General features: G+C 35.2%; 1 protein-coding gene across 1 annotated transcript in view; it reads left to right on the forward strand.

Annotated features, from left to right (window-relative positions):
* The window catches only part of LOC145268427 (uncharacterized), a 346335-nt gene that overhangs the window by 275566 nt on the left and 50912 nt on the right, over nt 1-19857 (forward strand). The window contains exons 9-10 of the mRNA XM_080123988.1: nt 3809-3835; nt 14287-14313. Coding sequence (XP_079980114.1) covers nt 3809-3835; nt 14287-14313 — 54 coding nt within the window. The remainder of the gene's footprint in view (nt 1-3808; nt 3836-14286; nt 14314-19857) is intronic.

Consider the following 19857-nt stretch of genomic DNA (forward strand, 5'->3'; position numbering starts at 1 on the left):
CCAGAATCCTTATTCCAATTTTGATCAGTTTTTAAAATTCATTTCATGCATTTATGCTTCCAAATCAGTAAAAACAGTATTTATAACAAGGAATATATATATAGTCCACTGTAAATTTATAAAAGGAATATATATATACGCCCACTGTAATTAATATATCTTAACACTATTTCATATTCAAGCCCTATTTTCATTACTTTAATTAAAAAAAAATAATTAAAAAAAAAAAATTAAATATCTCATTTTCGAAAAAAAAAAAAGAAAATCCAAAAGTTTTTACATTGACACTTTCATTATGGTTATTGCTGCCATTAATATATCGATAGACAGCTATTATCTATACAAACTGAGTTTTTATTCAAGAGATATAATCTCATAAAAGGAGGTAACTGATGACGTGACTTTAATACAATATATAACTACACACTCTCTATTTTTTTGTTTTTAATTAATGCTTATCATTGCCTTTGCATTATCACTTATGCTAGTGGTCCCAAGTTTTTTTTACATAGCGGTACACTATTGAACTTTTTACATTTTTGCAGCATACCTACCACAAGAAAATGAATGTTTCAATCAATAATTATCAATGCTTACCAATGATGCGTATGGAAATTTCAAAATATCAAACATTTTAAACAAAAACTTTATTCGTATTATTTGGTTTCTTCTGACTACCGTTCTCCTTGTGTCATTTACACAACGTTTCGGTCGATGTAACCTCCAATCTTCTTCAGGTGTATCTTGTTGAACTCGCAAGGACCTATGGTGCAGTGGTTAGAGTACTTGGAAAAAGCAATTGTAAAAATGACATTCTCCTGAAGTGTATGCGACAAAAAAATACTATTGCGAAATACTTATGACCTCTCTTCAGTCATGGCTGACAGAACAAGAGCATGCTACTCCCGTGAAGTAAATAAAGGGTTTCATTCATTTAAAGTTTCGACCAATTCCCAAGTTTGACAAAAATATTCCAGAGTTCAACAAGATACACCTGAAGAAAGCCTGAGGTTACATCGACCGAAACGTTGTGAAAATGACACTCAAGATGAGAACAGTAGTCCAAAAAATTAAAATCCTCATCTCAAAAATTCAGAAATGTAAACGATTTATTATACGTTTTATTTCTTCCCTTTTTATGCTTAATTATTAATATCGCATAACAAATGTGAGAGTTAATGTTTATTAACACAAACAACTCCATTTATAACGATATGGAAGCTTTTCCATCTAAAACTTGTAACTTCCACTTATACCTTGCTCACAGCACACCAATGTGCCATGGTACGGTAGTTTAGAACCACAGATTTATGTCCTTGCAAAAAAAAATACATGTTTTTGTCTTGGAAATTTTCATATTTGTGTCTTGGAAATTTTCATGTGTGTTGTCTTGGAAATTTTCATATGTGTTGTCTTGGAAACTTTCATGTGTGTTGTCTTGGAAACTTTCATGTGTGTTGTCTTGGAAATTTTCATGTGTGTTGTCTTGGAAATTTTCATGTGTGTTGTCTTGGAAATTTTCATGTGTGTTGTCTTGGAAATTTTCATGTGTGTTGTCTTGGAAATTTTCATGTGTTGTCTTGGAAATTTTCATGTGTGTTGTCTTGGAAATTTTCATGTGTGTTGTCTTGGAAATTTTCATGTGTGTTGTCTTGGAAATTTTCATGTGTGTTGTCTTGGAAATTTTCATGTGTGTTGTCTTGGAAATTTTCATGTGTGTTGTCTTGGAAATTTTCATGTGTGTTGTCTTGGAAATTTCCATGTGTGTTGTCTTGGAAATTTCCATGTGTGTTGTCTTGGAAATTTCCATGTGTGTTGTCTTGGAAATTTCCATGTGTGTTGTCTTGGAAATTTCCATGTGTGTTGTCTTGGAAATTTTCATGTGTGTTGTCTTGGAAATTTTCATGTGTGTTGTCTTGGAAATTTTCATGTGTTTGTCTTGGAAATTTTATTAATTTTCCTGTTATCATTTCTCTACGAAATTCTTCCTCCCACACATAATTATTGCATCTTTTCGTATCCATTTTATTCTTTGCATGCACAAACATACATTTTTCTTTTTTTTTTTTTTTTTTGCATTTCCTTTTTGTGAATCGGTTGTTTGACACCCTCTCACTTTGGTTATTAATGTTAAAAAAAAAATCTCTGTTCTATACAAAAAGGCACTACTATTATTTCCTTAGAATAGATTGTGTGTATATATATATATATATATATATATATATATATACATTATTCAAGTAAGGTAAGCACAATTACCTTAAGTCACTACAATAAATGTACTGTTTTAGTCTTAAGCCATACTCAGGCAATGTAGCGAGTTATGGTAATTCTGTTTAGCTAAATTTAATACAATATCTTGCTTTTTAATTGAGCATTATCAACAACCTCGTCAGAATTCAATGGTTTTTAATTTTATATATTTTAAACTTGGAATATGATACATATATCTTTTTACATTTGAACATATCAACAGAAAATTTATAAAAATAAAACAACTCTAAAATTCAAGATTTTATTCATCTTACTAATCACTTTTTTTTTCTTTTTTTTTTTTTTTTTCAAAAAATCATTTACGGATTTGTTTCGTTCATGGAAGAAAACCATTATTCATATATATTGAGACACGAATATCGATTGTTCTTCCATAAACGGAACAAGTTTGGAAATGTGCAGAAGTTTTTTTTTTGTTTTCAGCCATGCCATCTACAAAATACGGAAGCGCCTATATGTAATAATCCAGATTAAAAAAAAATGGTTTGGTTATTGGTTTTGTTAAGAAAAAAACGAAAGTTTTTTTTCTTAACGTACAAAAAATGAGATCATGACAATGCTTCTTTAGTTTAGTATGGATGTTGTATAACGTACATAACTGTTTATAGTTAGAAATAGACTAGAGATTTATTTTATTATTCAAGGGAGATAATACCCCTCTCAAAAAGTTAATCTATGATGTTAATCATTACAACTAGTTTGTAATTTTTATTTCTAAATAAAAAAAAATATTAAAAGAACAAAGTTGTAGAAGAGATAAGCAGAATTACAATAATAAAAACGAGAAAAACTTAGCTGAGTAAGCTTTATTCAACTCTGAATACTTTCGTACAAATATGGAGTACTATTGGTTCTTCTTCGTCATTGAAGCGAAATTCGAGAATTGAAATATTGAATTTAAAATGAAACCAATGGCATCTACCGACTGTCATGTCGCATTAACAATATCCAAAAATTAGGAAAAACGATTAAGTAGAAAGTTGATTAAAGAAAATAGTTATCAAAGACTTTAGCAATTTTAGCTTAAATAGTAACTGAATGGCTCGAATATTAGCAAGACAGGTAATTCATTTATGAAAACTGTCAAAACTTAGGTCAATTCAAACTGAGTTATTTCGCTTGTGTTTACGTCACACGTGACAAAACAAACATGGCCGAAATCATTTTTTCGTTAAATCATAGAAATAGATGTTGGTTAAATATTTCTTGAATATTACATAATTGTGACATGACAATTAGTTGCAATATCGCAATTAGGTAAATAACATCGCTTATTGTTGAAATTGATAAAAGCAGTAATTTTTTTTATTTTATTTATTTTTTTAAAATGAAAACTCATTTTTTCGGCTGTCGGATTTCGCTACAATAACCTTTCTATTAATAGTTATATCCATCTCAGATTGAAGTTATTTAAGAGAAACAATATTCCAAAATGGAGGTAACTAATATTACTTTCGTATTGCTATACTTTATATATATATTTTTTCATCCGTCTTTGCTCATCATTGCTTTTGCATTTCATGTTGCTGTTCAGGGGGTGATCACCAAGGAGGAAGCGAAGGTATTTATATATAAAAAAAAACAATGGTTCATCTGGCACTTTTTTGTTCTCTTCAAGATTCAGCAGTTCTGCTCGTTGGCTTTTAATTAACTTTGCTCATTTTCAATCACAGCTCATCTTTTGCACCAATGCAATACTAAATTCTTTTCTATCAGGATTCTAGATTTTTTCCCCCAGAATTTTGTATTAAAGATAATATCTGGAAATATTTTTATAAATGAAAAAAAATTTTTTCATTGCAAAAAAAAAAAAAAAAAAATTTCATTTTTATATCACCAATCATAATTTCAAATTCTTCTGAAACATTCGTTGCTTTTGTTTTTTCTAAAGCTCGTATTTTGCAAATAAGATAATACAATGTTAAATCTCCCTCTCAAATGTCCTTCTCTCAGCTGTTCGTCTTTCTTTCTCCTCTTTCTCCTCTTTCTCCTCTTTCTCCTCTTTCTCCTCTTTCTCCTCTTTCTTTCTCCTCTTTCTCCTCTTTCTTTCTCCTCTTTCTTTCTCCTCTTTCTCCTCCTCTTTTTCCTCCTCTTTTTCTTTCTCCTCCTCTTTTTCTTTCTCCTCCTCTTTTTCTTTCTCCTCCTCTTTTTCTTTCTCCTCCTCTTTTTCTTTCTCCTCCTCTTTTTCTTTCTCCTCCTCTTTTTCTTTCTCCTCCTCTGTTTCTTTCTCCTCCTCTGTTTCTTTCTCCTCCTCTGTTTCTTTCTCCTCCTCTGTTTCTTTCTCCTCCTCTGTTTCTTTCTCCTCCTCTGTTTCTTTCTCCTCCTCTGTTTCTTTCTCCTCCTCTGTTTCTTTCTCCTCCTCTGTTTCTTTCTCCTCCTCTGTTTCTTTCTCCTCCTCTGTTTCTTTCTCCTCCTCTGTTTCTTTCTCCTCCTCTGTTTCTTTCTCCTCCTCTGTTTCTTTCTCCTCCTCTGTTTCTTTCTCCTCCTCTGTTTCTTTCTCCTCCTCTGTTTCTTTCTCCTCCTCTGTTTCTTTCTCCTCCTCTGTTTCTTTCTCCTCCTCTGTTTCTTTCTCCTCCTCTGTTTCTTTCTCCTCCTCTGTTTCTTTCTCCTCCTCTGTTTCTTTCTCCTCCTCTGTTTCTTTCTCCTCCTCTGTTTCTTTCTCCTCCTCTGTTTCTTTCTCCTCCTCTGTTTCTTTCTCTGTTTCTTTCTCCTCCTCTGTTTCTTTCTCTTTTTCTTTCTCCTCCTCTGTTTCTTTCTCCTCCTCTGTTTCTTTCTCCTTTTCTTTCTCCTCCTCTTTTTCTTTCTCCTTTTCTTTCTCCTCCTCTTTCTCTTTCTCCCTGTGTGTCTCTCTCTCTTTCTATCTGTTTCTATCCCGCTATCGCTATCATTTCCCCTACTCTCTTGAATATTGTTGAAATTAACGTATAAATCTTAAATGCCATTCAAGAAGGCCGAGAGTGATCCTGTGGTGATTTAACATCATGCCTGCGCATATATGTGTGTGTACACGCGCATATATATATATATATATATATATATATATATATATATATATATATAGCCTCTCAATGATTTATCTGTTTCTACTTATTTATCTACCTCCGAGAATCAAACAGATGCTTCACTTTGATTTTCACTCGAAGTTCCAGAAAACTGTCTTTCACTTTATATAGATATATAATCTCTCCATCCACCCTCTTATATACCCTTATTTTTTTTTGTTTAAATCTCTTTAAATATGCAGTGAAAAAACGTATCTTTTTATTGTTTGTTTTTTTGTTTTGTTTTTTGCATGATAAATTTTCGTTTGTTTTTTATCATTTGCATTTGAGGTCTTCATTTTCCCATGTTTTCCATCACATTTCTGGTTCCATTATCCGCACTTTTCTTGTTGCTTTTGTTTCTGCATCGAAATACGATGCTAAAAATATTTCCATTTTTTGGGGTGAATTTATTTATTGCTTTAAAAGACTTTTTTTCATCTTTTTATTTAACATTTCGTTTTCCTTTTATGTTTTTATGAATTTTCTGTGTCCATTGTCCATTCTTCTTTGGTCACATTTTGGTCACTTGTGTCTGTAACCATCCCTTGCATGACCCCCGTTTTATGACTAATTCTTTGCGCACAAATTTGTTTCACGAAGATCGTTTTCTTGAAGTATCCAAAAATAAAGACGTAATCGAATGACGTCAGAAAAAATAAAAATCTCATTTTGCTTTTTAAACGAATGTACACTCGCCGTCAAAAAACAGGAAACCATAATTATAATTCATCGATGTTCGCACTAATAGTCAGAAACAAAACGTCTCAATCGGTAAAGTATAAAATTTAAAAAAAAAGTCAAATTGTCAATCAATTCCCTCTACTATCTGTCTGTACTGTGGAACTCCGTTCCTCTGGCATGCTTTCCAAGTAACTACAACGCGTTCGTTCTCAAATACAATATAAAGAAGTTCTTGTTGAAATGTTTAATTTTTGTTCCTTTTCTCCACATTAAAAAACAATCCTGGTGTCTAACTCTGTCTAGTGGGGAGGCATTGTAAATAGGAACTCTTGAAATATCTTATGTCCACACGTGTGTGTGTGTGTGTGTGTGTGTGTGTGTGTGTGTGTGTGAGCGCACGCGCGTCTCTACCGGATGCTAGACATTCATTCACTTTTTCAATCACTCCAACCAAGAGATCATTTTAAAATTCTAACTGCTCCTTTGAGTGCAATTGTTTGTATTTCTCTTGCACTTGGTTCACGGGGTATTATATTCGACAGATAGTTTTTGATGTACGTAAATGTGTGTGTATATCTTCTCAATGAGTGTATAGCGTGTCTCTGGCGATGCAGAAGAATAGCGGAAGTTCGCCAGAAGCGATATCAAATAAAAATAAAAAATCACATTTAAAAATGTTCCGATCACTAAACCGGACTTCCTATTTTAGTTAAAAAGAATTAGCCTGGCATAAAAGAAAATATGTAAAAAAAAAATAAAATAAATAAAAATGTTCACATTTAAATCTTTTACAAAACAATTTATACTTAACAAATTTTTGCATGAAATAAATAAAACGTTATTCTTACACTGCTTAGAATTTTATTTTTTAGCTAGAATAAAATGTTATTGTTCATATTTTGGTATTTGTTATAGTATTATAAACACATTACTTTATGAAATACTAGCATTTAAGCCCGGCGTTGCCCGGGTGTTTGGAAGTGTATGTTGAGAAAAAAAGCGGTCAATTTTTTAAACTCTGACCCCTATTATGACCCCTTAACATTTATTGTTTGGGGCTCAAATCAAGTTATTAAGTTAGATCCATGTCCAAGGAACCTATATCTAAAATTTCAAGTGTTTAGACCCAAAATTGTCCGAGGAGTTTGGTAGAGTTCTCAAAGGTCAAATCGTTGAAATTTGACCCCTTAACAGTCAAATTTTTGGCCGAAAATGGATTACAAAGATTTCCCAAATCTCAGTATAAATATCAAATTTCGAGTCTGTAGACTGAAAATTGACAGAGTTATTGCGTAGGGAAATGTACACAGGCAGACACGCTCACTTTTATAGATTTATTGATTTCTTCCTTTTTGTAAAGGAAAATAGTATAAAATGTTTTGTTTTTTGTATTAAAATATATTTTTTGAACAAAAAAAAAAAGATTAACATACGAAAGTCAAATTTTGTTGAAGTATATTAAAGAAAAAAAAAAAAAAAACGTCCTTTGCGACGCCAAAGGAGCTTCTGCAGGTAACTTCTGATATTGTTGGCACTACTTACTACCATTTATTTTATGCCAAAAAATAATCAAGTATTACTTTTTTTTTTTTTTTTTTTAAAGATATTCTTAAAATTAAATAAAAATGTGTACAAAACTTATGTATTTTCTTTTTAACACCAATTTGATTAGTTATTTTTAGCTAAAGCAGATTTAGTTAGCGGAACATTTTCATAAAACTTTTTATCCGACACCGTTTGCTGTGAATTTCCAGGCGCTAGTTCTCTCTTAAGACATCTTTCTCATTCATATATATATATATATAATACCCACGCACACATTTTTTTCTCTTTAGCACATTCCATTAAATAAAATAGACGATTTTTATGTCTATTCAGTTGTTTATCTTTTTCGACTTTCGAATAACGGTCTTCACTTCTGGTAGGAACTGGCTGATGCAATCACCATATTTATCACAAGTCCAGCATTTTCCAATCCTTCTGGATTCATCGTCAAGGATTGATTAACCTGATTGGTTTTGAACAATTTATATATTAGGTGCGCATGGAAAATTCTTGCGGAATTTTTAATTTTGAATTCAAATGTAGCATTCTCAAATAAGTTTGTTATAATACCTTTTACTTTATATATCGTTTTAAAGGGCGTTTTTTTCTCTCTATCTGATCGTTTAAATTACAATCGTTTTAAAACAATCCTGTCTTTTCAGTACGGTGAATACAAGATGAAAAATAAGAAAATTCGCAAAATTTTCCTATTTCAATTCAAGCTAGGTCGAAAAGCTGCTGAAACAGATCGCGATATCAACAAATCTATTGAACGCACAGTACAATGATGATTTAAGAAATTTTGTGGCAGAAACGAGTCTTGAAGATGAGCGTAATGGTCGGCCATCGGATGTTGACAACGATCAATTAAGAGCCTTAATCGAAGCCAATTCGTGTATAACTGTCAAAACTTTCTTCTCAATTAAACACAACGTATACGACGATTTCTAACCACTTGAGAGATTGGAAAGACACAAAACTTGATAAATGGGTGCCTCACGAATCAAACGACAACTAAAAGGCACGCCATCCTTCCTTATTTATGCAACAAGAATGATCGGATTATGACTTGTGATAAGTGGGTTCTTTACGAAAACCGGTGATGCTCAGTGGTTAGACATCGACAAAGATCCACGACACTTCCCAAAGCCAGAGTTTTTTTTTTTTTTTTTTTTTTTTTTACAAAGGCGTCACCACATTATCAAGGCCCAGAGGCCACTCAAGGATAAGGGTTAAAGAGTGTACAGTAGAAATTGATCAATATAGTAATCATTAGTAATGAAAATTTGGTAAATTTGATAACTTATATGGAACGGCTCATCAAGAACTTATTTACTTTAGACTTGAACACAACCATATTGTAGTCAGCCGGAAAGCAGGAAAACGGAAGACAATTCCACAGGCGTGCAGTTCTAAGAAAGAAGCTTTGTTCATGGAATCTACGTTTAGGTTTAGGCACAGATAAAGAGTGGGGGAAATTATTGATAGTGTTTACAGCTAGACGAGTGTTTCTTGTGAAAGTTTGGCGAGGGGGGACCATAGATTGAAGCTCAGTTGAACACTTTCCATGAAAATAACGATACATCAGAGACAAACTCGCAACATCTCTTCTGTGAGATAGAGGTTGCAAGGAGGAGAAAAGGACATCTCCTACGAGGCTACGAAGTCTATTTTGAACTCTATCAAGGCAGGACAAGTCCTTTCTAGCAGCTCCTGCCCAGATGTGGCAACAGTATTCCATCCTTGGACGTACCTGGCTCTTATATAGGTAGAGAATAGCATCAGCAGTGAGATATCTACTGGATCGATAGAAAGATCCCACCATTTTTCCAGCGGCCTTGGCAACAGATTTGATATACGTGTTCCATTTAAGATCAGGAGTAATGGTCAAGCCCAGAAGCTTGTCAAAACTTGAGGCCTCCTGAAGACGAGAGCCATTCATTTCAATTGATGACAAATGTGAATTAGAATGTTGATGATGTAAAGAGAGAAGCTTGGTTTTAGATGCATTAAAAGTAACCAGCCACTCCTTTCCCCATTGTACTACGTGCTCAAGATCAGAGGAGAGAGAATTGGAGAGAACTTGGTCGTTTACTGTCTTAGATGTGCTACCATAAATGGTAGTGTCGTCAGCATAAATGTCTACAAATGATGTAAGGATATGATTTGGAAGATCATTAATGTAGATCAGGAAAAGAGTTGGGCCCAGGATGGATCCCTGAGGGACACCGGCATTAATACTGTGAGCTTCTGATTTTTGCCCCTCAACTACTACTCTTATGAACCTATCAGAAAGAAATGATTTAATAATTGAGAAAACTTTTCCAGCTATACCATAGCTAGCGATCTTATGAAGTAAACCTTTATGCCATACCCTATCAAAGGCTTTAGATATGTCAAGAGCAATTGCCCTAGAAAGATTGCCACCGTCGAGAGATTTGCTAATCCTATGCGATATAACTGTAAGGACATCTGCTGTAGATCTAGCAGAACGGAAACCATATTGAGTGTCACTAAGAAGGTTATTTTTGTTGAGATGTTTGATTACTTCTGTATTTAACACAGATTCTAGCAACTTACTCATGACGCACAGGAGACTTATTGGCCTGTACTGAGAGGGGGATGAGCGATCACCTGAATTCTTAAATACAGGGCATACTGATGAGATTTTCCAGGGAGATGGGAAACTATTCTCCTTAAGACAACGTTTAAACAGTTTTGTAAGTATGGGCGCTAATTCAGGTTGAAGTTTTTTGAGTACTATAATTGGAATACCGTCAGGGCCAGTTGCTTTACTCGAATCAAGGTTTTTGATTAGCTTCGCAACATCACATACAGATATACGTATATCACATAGCGTGTTTTCTGATACAGGAGGAAATATTGGGGGTTGGCGGTCTTGGTCGCAAAGGGTAGAATTAGCTGCAAAGTTCTTGACAAAGAGTTTGGCTTTGTCAGATGCTGACGAGATTACCTCAGGTCCATTGATAATAGTTGGGATGGAGCACACGCTTCTGTTCAGGATTCTGTTTGCTATTTGCCAAAACTGGTGGGAACCAAGCCGCTGCTCAGCTACTTTGGACTTAACAGATTGAGCATACAACACTCTTGCGTTCCTTATTACTTTCTTACAATGGTTGCTGGCAGTCCTGAAAACGGCTTTAGTTTCCATACATCTATTACGTTTGAAGCAGTGGAAAAAGTGATTTCTGTGCACAATGGCAGCAGCACATTCTGGAGAGAACCATGGCTGGCTGTTAGGTTTTTGCTGAAACTTTTTAGAGGGTATGAAATGGTCAATACCTACAATTAACCATTCAGTTAGGTCTAATACTATAGAGGACACATCCTTTTTAAACATGGAATGCAGAGGTAGATCAGATATAAATGTACGGAAGCTATCCCAGTCAGCCTTAGTGTATCGATATACTGTACGATGAAGAGGTACGTCTGGGGACTTATTACATTTCATTTTTATCTTGATTGATACAACAGAGTGGTCGGAAGATCCAAGAGGCGACAGAACAGAAACTGAACATAGTTCAGGGCAAGTTGTGAGAAAAAGGTCTAGTAGGCTCGCATACTGGCCGTCATTATCGGGCACACGGGTAGGTTCCTGAACAATCTGAGTGAGGTCATAGGCAATGGAGAAATCATGACAGAACCTCCCCTCATCATCGGTCTTGTTTGAGTGGGTCAACCATTCGACGTTGTGAACATTGAAGTCTCCACATATGTGAATGTTAGCTGAAGGATAAGTAGAAAGGACTTGGTCAATTTTCTCAGATATGCTTTGAAAGATAGTAACTCCGCTGTTATGGGGGCGATAGAGAGTAAATATAAATGCAGTAGTGTGAGCTAAAGCAACCCGGAAGCACATATAGGGTAAGTTAGGATCTTCCCTGGAGATGTCCCTCCCACATGGAAAGCTATCTTTAATATAGGCACATATTCCATGCCCATGACGATCTTGGGGGTCAGTTTTAGAAGTTAAGTTAGAGTATCCTGAAATTGCAAACTCATCTAGGGAAATAGCCTGTCCAATGCCAGTTTCACTTAAAAATAAAAGGTCTGGTTTAGTCTCCTGTAATTGGGTTTCAACCTCTGGAAGGTTAGAACGAAGACCCCTGATGTTGGAGAAGGAGACATGGTAGTAGGGGTCTACGTTGGAAGTTGGAGAACCGGGTTTAATCGTGTATTTTTTCTTGAAACTTGTCATGATGAAATTTTGGAATTTGTGGACTAGGTCGACAGATTTACTTAGAGCAGGACAGAGAGGGGAAATTAAGAGAGAAAAAGAAACGAAGAATTTTTTTTTTATTTGTAGCTAATGATAAGGTAAAGCCGTAACAATTACCCACTAGTATGGCATCGAGAGGCCCCACCAGAAGCTACTGCATGGTCCAGAATCCATTCACCAAATGGCAATACAGCAGCCCCAGTACTTTGCACCTGCTGATAGGACAGCCTCCTTAGTGGTTAATCCAAGGTTCGGGTCCCTGACTATCAGGCGGATAACGTCAGCCCAGACAAAACGTTTACCTCCAGCACCCTTACTAGTGACATGGCTACAAGGATAGACATAGAAACAGAAAATTTCCGCCATCTCAGCAAACTGTTCGCAAAAATACTGCCAACCTAGAAAACAGCTTTTTCTTCTCCCTTTGTCCGAAAAATCATTCATTTAAAAAATGAAGACTGAGGGACAAATAAGAAGAAGCGAGAGTAACAGGAGCTGCCGATAACGCATCCACAATGCGTTTTCTACTCTCCATTAAAAAAAAAAAACAAACTATTAAGTATTGTACTTAATAAAAGTCCAACAGACGTGTTTAAGGGAAAGTATGGTGATAGATTCCCCTCACACGCACTAAAAATGAGTATAATTCGTAATTTTTGCTATCAACTCGGTAGATAGGCAAAACCATTACGGTGATGAAGTACTGTCAACAAATGGATTAAATGCATCATAAGCTTTAACAATTACATGCAACATTCCTTGAACTACAAAACTCTCCCTCAGCCGCCATATTCTCTAGACCTCTCACCTACCGATTACCATTTTTCAGACATCTCGACAACTTTCAGCATAAGAAATGCTTCGAAAATCTAAACGTTATCAAAAACGCCTTCAGCGACTTCATCACAAGAATGCAAGATTTTTACGTTACTGGCATAAATACACTTGTTTCGCGTTGGCAAAAGTAGGGTTGATTCTGATGGTGCTTATTTCGATCAATAAATTTTTAAGTCGAGATATGTTCATCTGAATTGTAAAGTTAAAAACAGCAAAAACTTTCTTGTCAACCTGATATATATTTTTAATAACGTGTATGTTTATTTCATTGGTTAATCTATCCCTGACGATAAATCCAGGAAGAATGGAAAGTACTTCGACTTACAGCAAATATGGCGATTACATTGGCCAGTTTCTGCCAAAAGTGAAGATCATTAATCAGAAGTTGGAAAAGATCAAAAACAGAATCAATAAACAAAAATCATTTATTTTATTTAATGATATGTATTATTCCATCCATCTATGAACTGTCTTTAACATTTGTTTGTCGGAGTTGCATGCACAATGAAACACGCGTAAGACGCTTATGCAGACAATAAAATAAACACTCGCCTATATTTATAAAAAACATAAAAATCATGATTCTATGTTTTCTTTCTTATTATTGGAATGAAATTCAAGTGTGTGTGTAATATATATATATATATATATATATATATATATATATATATATATATATATTAGTCTTATTTGTAGTATTCCGAATTTTACTGGGTTTATATTAATTTAGTAATCGTCCATATACCAATAAATTTTAAGCCAAAAAGAGATGACTTAAACTGTAAGCTACAAAATTATCATATTTCATAATTGAGCATTCATATCTTGTTTTAACAAAAACCAAGACTTCAAAGAATGGGTCGATAGCAACAAATAGTGTATTTTATCGTTAGTTACAATTGTTTCAAGACTATTCGGACAAATCCAAACATTATGTCGTTTGAAAATTTTCACAAGAACAGCCTTTCTTCAGACTTATTGTTAAAGTGGTTTTATTCAATAAAACATTATGGAAACCATTTCCCTTATAAGGAAAAGTATTTTACCTATATCGCATCCTTGAAAAGTATTTTATATATGCTAACAAACAATTCTATACGTTGATTTTACTAGTTATTTCCTTTTGAAGAAAAAGTTTAATTTTTTAAAACTCCTTGAAACAAAGAAAGTCTTTTGTCATTTTCCTCGTCTTTTAACTTTTGGTCACTTATTAATGTAAATTTTTATTTTACATAATTTTATTTAGTCTTTTATATATATATATATATATATATTGGCCTGCACAAATTACAGGAAAATCATTTTCGACATAGCTTATTACGTTTAGTCCGTTATAACATTTCTACTATATTAGTAAAATACATTACCTTTGCAATCAGTAGTTCATCTAAACAAGAGTACAGTCTTCTTTCGGCTCGAAATGCGTTTGAACTCATGTATATTTAAAGATTGGAGATTTTTGTTTTTGTAAAGGAAGATAATCTCCAATAGGAATGACATTATCTCATTATACTATGCAATAAATAGATTAGATTTTCAGAAACCATATATTTTTTATTAGATTGGAATTATTTTTTATTTCCTTTATTATTTAATGCATTTATTTATTTATTTTTTTGTCCATTATTGCTCACCATTGCTTTTGCATTTCATGTTGCTGTTCAGGGGGTGATCACCAAGGAGGAAGCGAAGGTATTTATATATAAAAAAAAACAATGGTTCATCTGGCACTTTTTTGTTCTCTTCAAGATTCAGCAGTTCTGCTCGTTGGCTTTTAATTAACTTTGCTCATTTTCAATCACAGCTCATCTTTCGCACCAATGCAATACTAAATTCTTTTCTATCAGGATTCTAGATTTTTTTGTTTTGTTTTTTTGTGTTTTTTTTTTTTGTTTTTTTTTTTGTTTTTTTGGTCGGAATTTGTATTAAAAATAATCTATCTGGAAATATTTTTTATAAGATTTCTTGGAAAATGAAAAATATTTTTTCCATTCCCCCCCACCTCCGTTTTTATATCACCAAAAATGTTTAAATCATAATTTCAACCTTTTCTGAAACTTCGTTTCTTTTTTTTTTCTTCTAAAATTCTAAATACTTAAGTTTAAATCTCCCTCTCACATGTCCTCTCTCTCCCTCATTTGTCTCGCTCTCTCATCACTCCAACCTCCTCCCCCCTCTGTCCATCACATTCTGTCTAACCAGTTCTCCCTCTTTCCAACCTGAATTCCATAAACCACATTACCTCGTATCTCTTATAACAAATCTGTACTCCTGTTTGTTTGCTTGTTTGTTTACTATGACGTCATAAATGATGATGCTATAACAACGTCTAAAATGGGGAGCATAAAGTTCCCGAGCAACGCTGGGGTACATACGCCTAGTGTGTGTGTTGTACATTAAATGAAAGATGCAGAATATTTATAACCTTTTATAAGCAAAACAAGCTGGGGAGGGGAGCTTTGCCCTAGCGTAAAATACGCTTAAATATGATATTTTAATTTGTCCAGATTTCGTATATATTATTATAGTCCTGATTTCAAAAAGAAAAAAATATATATTCACATTCAAAACTGTAGCATTCAACGTGACACATATAAACGGATAAAAATTAAAAATAAACTAAGATGAATGTACAAAATGTTTAATGATTTTTTCAATTTTGACCCCCATAATTGACCTCTTAAAACGATTTAAACCGGCAAACGACCCATAAAAGAACGGTTCTTAAAAATCCAGTCATTTGAGGCCCCTACGAGGGTGTGTGCAATAAGTAATGCCCCTGACCCACTTCCAGTTGTCTGATCTAGCTGACATTTTGCATGTGCAATGATTTATATCTCTACGGGTTATGTGGCAAATGTGAACTGTGAACTAATTGTGGTTTCTGTTTTAAAGGTATTTGAACTGAGTCAGGTGTGAAATGGAGCCTATTGAATGTCGAGCAGTGATCCGGTTTTTGTATTTGAAAAAACGCACACCACAGGAGACTTTTGATGAAATGAAAGAAACTTATGATGATAATGCCCCATCATATGACCTTGTAAAACGCTGGCATCGTGAATTCAAACATGACCGGAAGTCTGTGGAAACAGCTCCCAGACCTGGTCCCCCCACCTCTTCTGCCATTGATGAGGCATCTGTCCGTCAAGTTGAGGCTGCCATTTTGGAAGATCGGCGCATTACTATTCGCCAAATAGCCCAAGATGTCAAGATTAGTACAGGGTCTGTGGAAACTATCATTCATGACGATTTGCATATGCATAAGGTGTCTGCCAGATGGATTCCCAGGTTGTTCACACCATTCCAGAAGCGAGAACGTGTCGAGTGCTCGAGGATGAATTTGGAGATGTGCCAAGAAGATGAGTCAAAGTTTTTCAAAAGACTGATTACACAGGATGAAACCTGGGTCCATCACTATAATCCAGATACCAAAGCCCAGTCAATGCAGTGGAAGCACTTGGACTCACCACCTCCAAAGAAAGCAAGGGTGCAGCCCTCCGCTGGCAAGGTCATGCTCACAGTCTTCTAGGACCAGGACGGAGTAGTGATGACAGATTTCCAGGCAAAGGGTACCACAATTACAGGAGCCTATAATGCTTCACTTTTGAGGAAATTAAGGGAAGCTATCAAAATCAAGAGGTGGGGCAAGATCAGCAAAGGTACCCTCCTCCTGCAGGACAACACTCCGGTCCACAACTCGCATGCCGCCAGATCAGAAGCACGGGCGTTTGGTTATGAAATCCTTCCCCATCCTCCCTACTCTCCTGACCTTGCACCCTCTGACTTTCACCTCTTCTCAGCCATGAGTTGTTTTTGAAAGGAAAGCATTTCCTAGATGATGCAGCCTTGATTTCTGTAGTCACATGGTGGATGTGGACCAACCTGGGGCGTTCTACAAAAACGGTCTCCAGAGCTGCATCAAACGATGGGAGAAATGCATAACTCTGGGTGGTTCCTAATGTAGAGAAAGACTAATAACTGTGCCAATTTTAGTTGCTCTACTGCTATGGGAAGTGGGTCAGGGGCATTATTTATTGCACGCCCCTCGTAGCACCGCTCTGTGACTCTTATTTTCGGAAGTGATAGTTTTTAAGTATGGAAACAAATCGACAGATAGACATACATATAACCGTTTATGTATTAGATTTTTTGTTGGCGGTTTTTTTTTTGTTTGTTTGTTTGTTTTGTTTTGTCTTTTTTTAATGGTAAAACATGGTAAAATCCCGCCGGAATATGAATTTGTCAATTAACAAAAGTCATAAAACATATATAAATTTATATTTGGATTTAAATTTAGGAAAATTGGACGCTAACCAAATAGAAACGTGTCATATTAACTCCTCTCATTGTTCGGAGATATGTTTTTCTCTTGTCGAGATATCGGATATTCCGTAAAAACAGAAAATTAGAATTTCGTGCGTTTATATTTGAAAATATCGCATTCGGATTTCCAGAAGTTCTCCTTGCAGCGATGGTCAAGTGTTGTTTCGTTTGAGCGAGTACTGATTTTCGTTTCATACCGGAAACAGTTTTTTCCCTCGCAAAGGCACATAGAAAATGATCTATGATCATATGTCGTGTACCGGAAGCTTATCTGTTCTACACATGTGGATACAGAAACTTTCTAAGAGGATGTAGCAGTTAACAAACTATTTACTGTAAGCGGATCAATGCCCGGTGCCAAAGTGATTTGGCCGCACTGACCAATCGGTTGGCAGGGCGCATTGATTTGAGCTGTCCCCTTAAGAACTATTTTTAGTCCTTTGGGATCTCAGCTGCTATCGTCAGAGGGACACCAGCAAGCGACCTATACAGACCTCTCACTCACTCCTCCTACTGCTACTTGTTGACGACTGCAGTCTGATGGCAGACGACACCTTAAAACAGACACTTTCTTTCTTTCTCTCCAGTCTGAGATACAATCTCGCCTTTTCTAAATAAACCCTTTTTTATTTTGTCAAAAGCAATGTCGTTTGGCCTTGTGTTTATTTAAGTAATTATTAGGAGAGAAATGCACAACATTTTCCTCCTATAAGTCGCTTAAGTACATTGCTAGTTGACAAGATCGCTGGAGAAATGGAACACTCTACCGCTCTAGTAGGTATCTCAATGCCGACGTAATTCTCTCAATTTGATTCAGCCAGGTAGTCCTAAAATGGAGTGCTATTACATCTTAGCAGCAACTACTCACCCAATCCTGCGGTGATAAAGTTCAAGACCAGCTTCGGGGCATAGTAGGTGATGTATTTTTCTCTTCCCTGCAGCCTCTTGCCCACAGAGGTGACGTTGCGAGCCTCTCTGTTCTATCGTTATTTTCATAGCAAGTGCTCGACTGAACTCCAATCTATGGCCGCCCCCCTCGCCAAACTTTCACAAAAAAGCACTCAACTAGTTCCAACCACTATAAACAATTCCCCTTCCTCTATCTATTCCTGGATCTAAATGCAGATTCCATGACCAAAGATTCTTTCCCAAAACTGCCCGCCTATGGAACACTGTTCTGCTGGCCTGCTTCCTGGTTGAATATAACATGGTAGTCTTCAAATCCAATGTAAAACAGTTCTTGTTAAGCCGTCCTCATAAATAGTCAAATTCTATCCAATTTACACTATTAACGATTACTACACTACCGCCGTACATTCATTAACACTTATCCTCGAGTGGCCTTCGAGCCTTGATAAGGTGATCCACAAGTAAAAAAAGCTACCCCACCCCCAATTGGTCCCCTCGACAAAGGGATTGAACCTAGTAATACACTCTCGTTTGTCCGTTTGTTTGTTCGCACTTTTCTTAATAATTACGCCTTGGATTTTTCTGATATTTTGGACAAACATTAGTCATGGTGAAAATAAATTTTTCGCTCGTAGAGGGGGATCTTGCATCCTCGACTTGTTTTTTTACTGAATCTAGATTGGCTTCATAATTGGCTTTTCTTTTGAAACGTTCTACACATGGTGCCAAGATTGGAAAAGGTGTTAGTTTCACGACGATATCAAATGAAGACATCCTAATGGAAAATTTCTGTGCCGAGATAACATTTTTATTTTCAATTTCGTATTTAAAAAGAAAAACGAGGCTTAAGATTCGATTTGTGATTTAATGTTCTGCTCGAGTGTGAACAGAAACTCGCAAATGTTTTCGACTCTCGTGCGTCTTCGTCAGATATGTGATTTGTAATTTACAATTGGTGAATTTATTGAGAAAGGCAATTAAAACCGTTTCAAAAGTATTTAAGTATACCCTCTCCTTCAAATCGAGCGTGGTTGTTAGTGGATACGTTTACTCTTTGATTCTGAGAAGACGCAGATTGCAATTTGAAATTATATATAGTAAGTTATAACAATTAAGATACACTGAATTTTGAGTTTCAGTCTGACAATTCTTTACGGGGATGAAACGCTTAATTGCTATTTATATTTTGACGAGCCTGGGTGCCCGGCGTTGCCCGGGTATTTAGAGGTGTGTTGAGCAAAATATAAAAAAGTGGTAGTAGGCAGACTCGAATCTGTACTGTGAAGGAGGAAAAGAACGTGAAAAAACAAAACGTGACGTCTTTGCCGTTGCGTCCGTTGCGTCCATCGCCAAACCGGAAGTGGCAAATGTTTAAATTAAGGGTAGTCAAAACAGGGGATGACTTTCGAAAATATCAACGAAAAAAGTTGTAGAAAAGTGTTCAGTTGAGGGTGAAGGAATTAATGTTTTCAGCTATTTTTTTATATTTGTCGTCCGAAAGGTCCAGCTTCAATCTCATGAAAATCCGTCGCTTCTGTTGAAAGTTTTAGGCAGACATACATGCATTTAAACAGACAGGTGAGATTTATATTATGGATAACCTGAAATTTACTCGCATATTCAGTACTGTTGAAATAAATACTGCGATATGGATACATAAAATATATCTCCTTATAATATTCTATGGACACGTGAGATAATATATATATATATATATATATATATATATATATATATATATATATATACTAGCATTTCAGCCCGACGTTGCCCGGGTATTTGGAGATGTATGTTAAGCAAAAAAAAAAAAAACGGCCAATTTTTTTTAACTTTGATCCCCTATTATGACCCATTAACCTTTGTTTTGGTCTCAAATCAAGTTAAGTTAGATCCATGTCCAAGGAACCTATATTTAAAATTTTAGACCCAAAATTGTCGGAGTTTGGTAGAGTTCTCAAAGGTCAAATCGTTGAACTTTGACCCCTTAACATCCAAATTTCTGGC

This window comes from Euprymna scolopes, chromosome 43 (genome assembly GCF_053919585.1).
Source record: "Euprymna scolopes isolate OS-2025 chromosome 43, ASM5391958v1, whole genome shotgun sequence".
NCBI classification, from domain to species: domain Eukaryota; kingdom Metazoa; phylum Mollusca; class Cephalopoda; order Sepiida; family Sepiolidae; genus Euprymna; species Euprymna scolopes.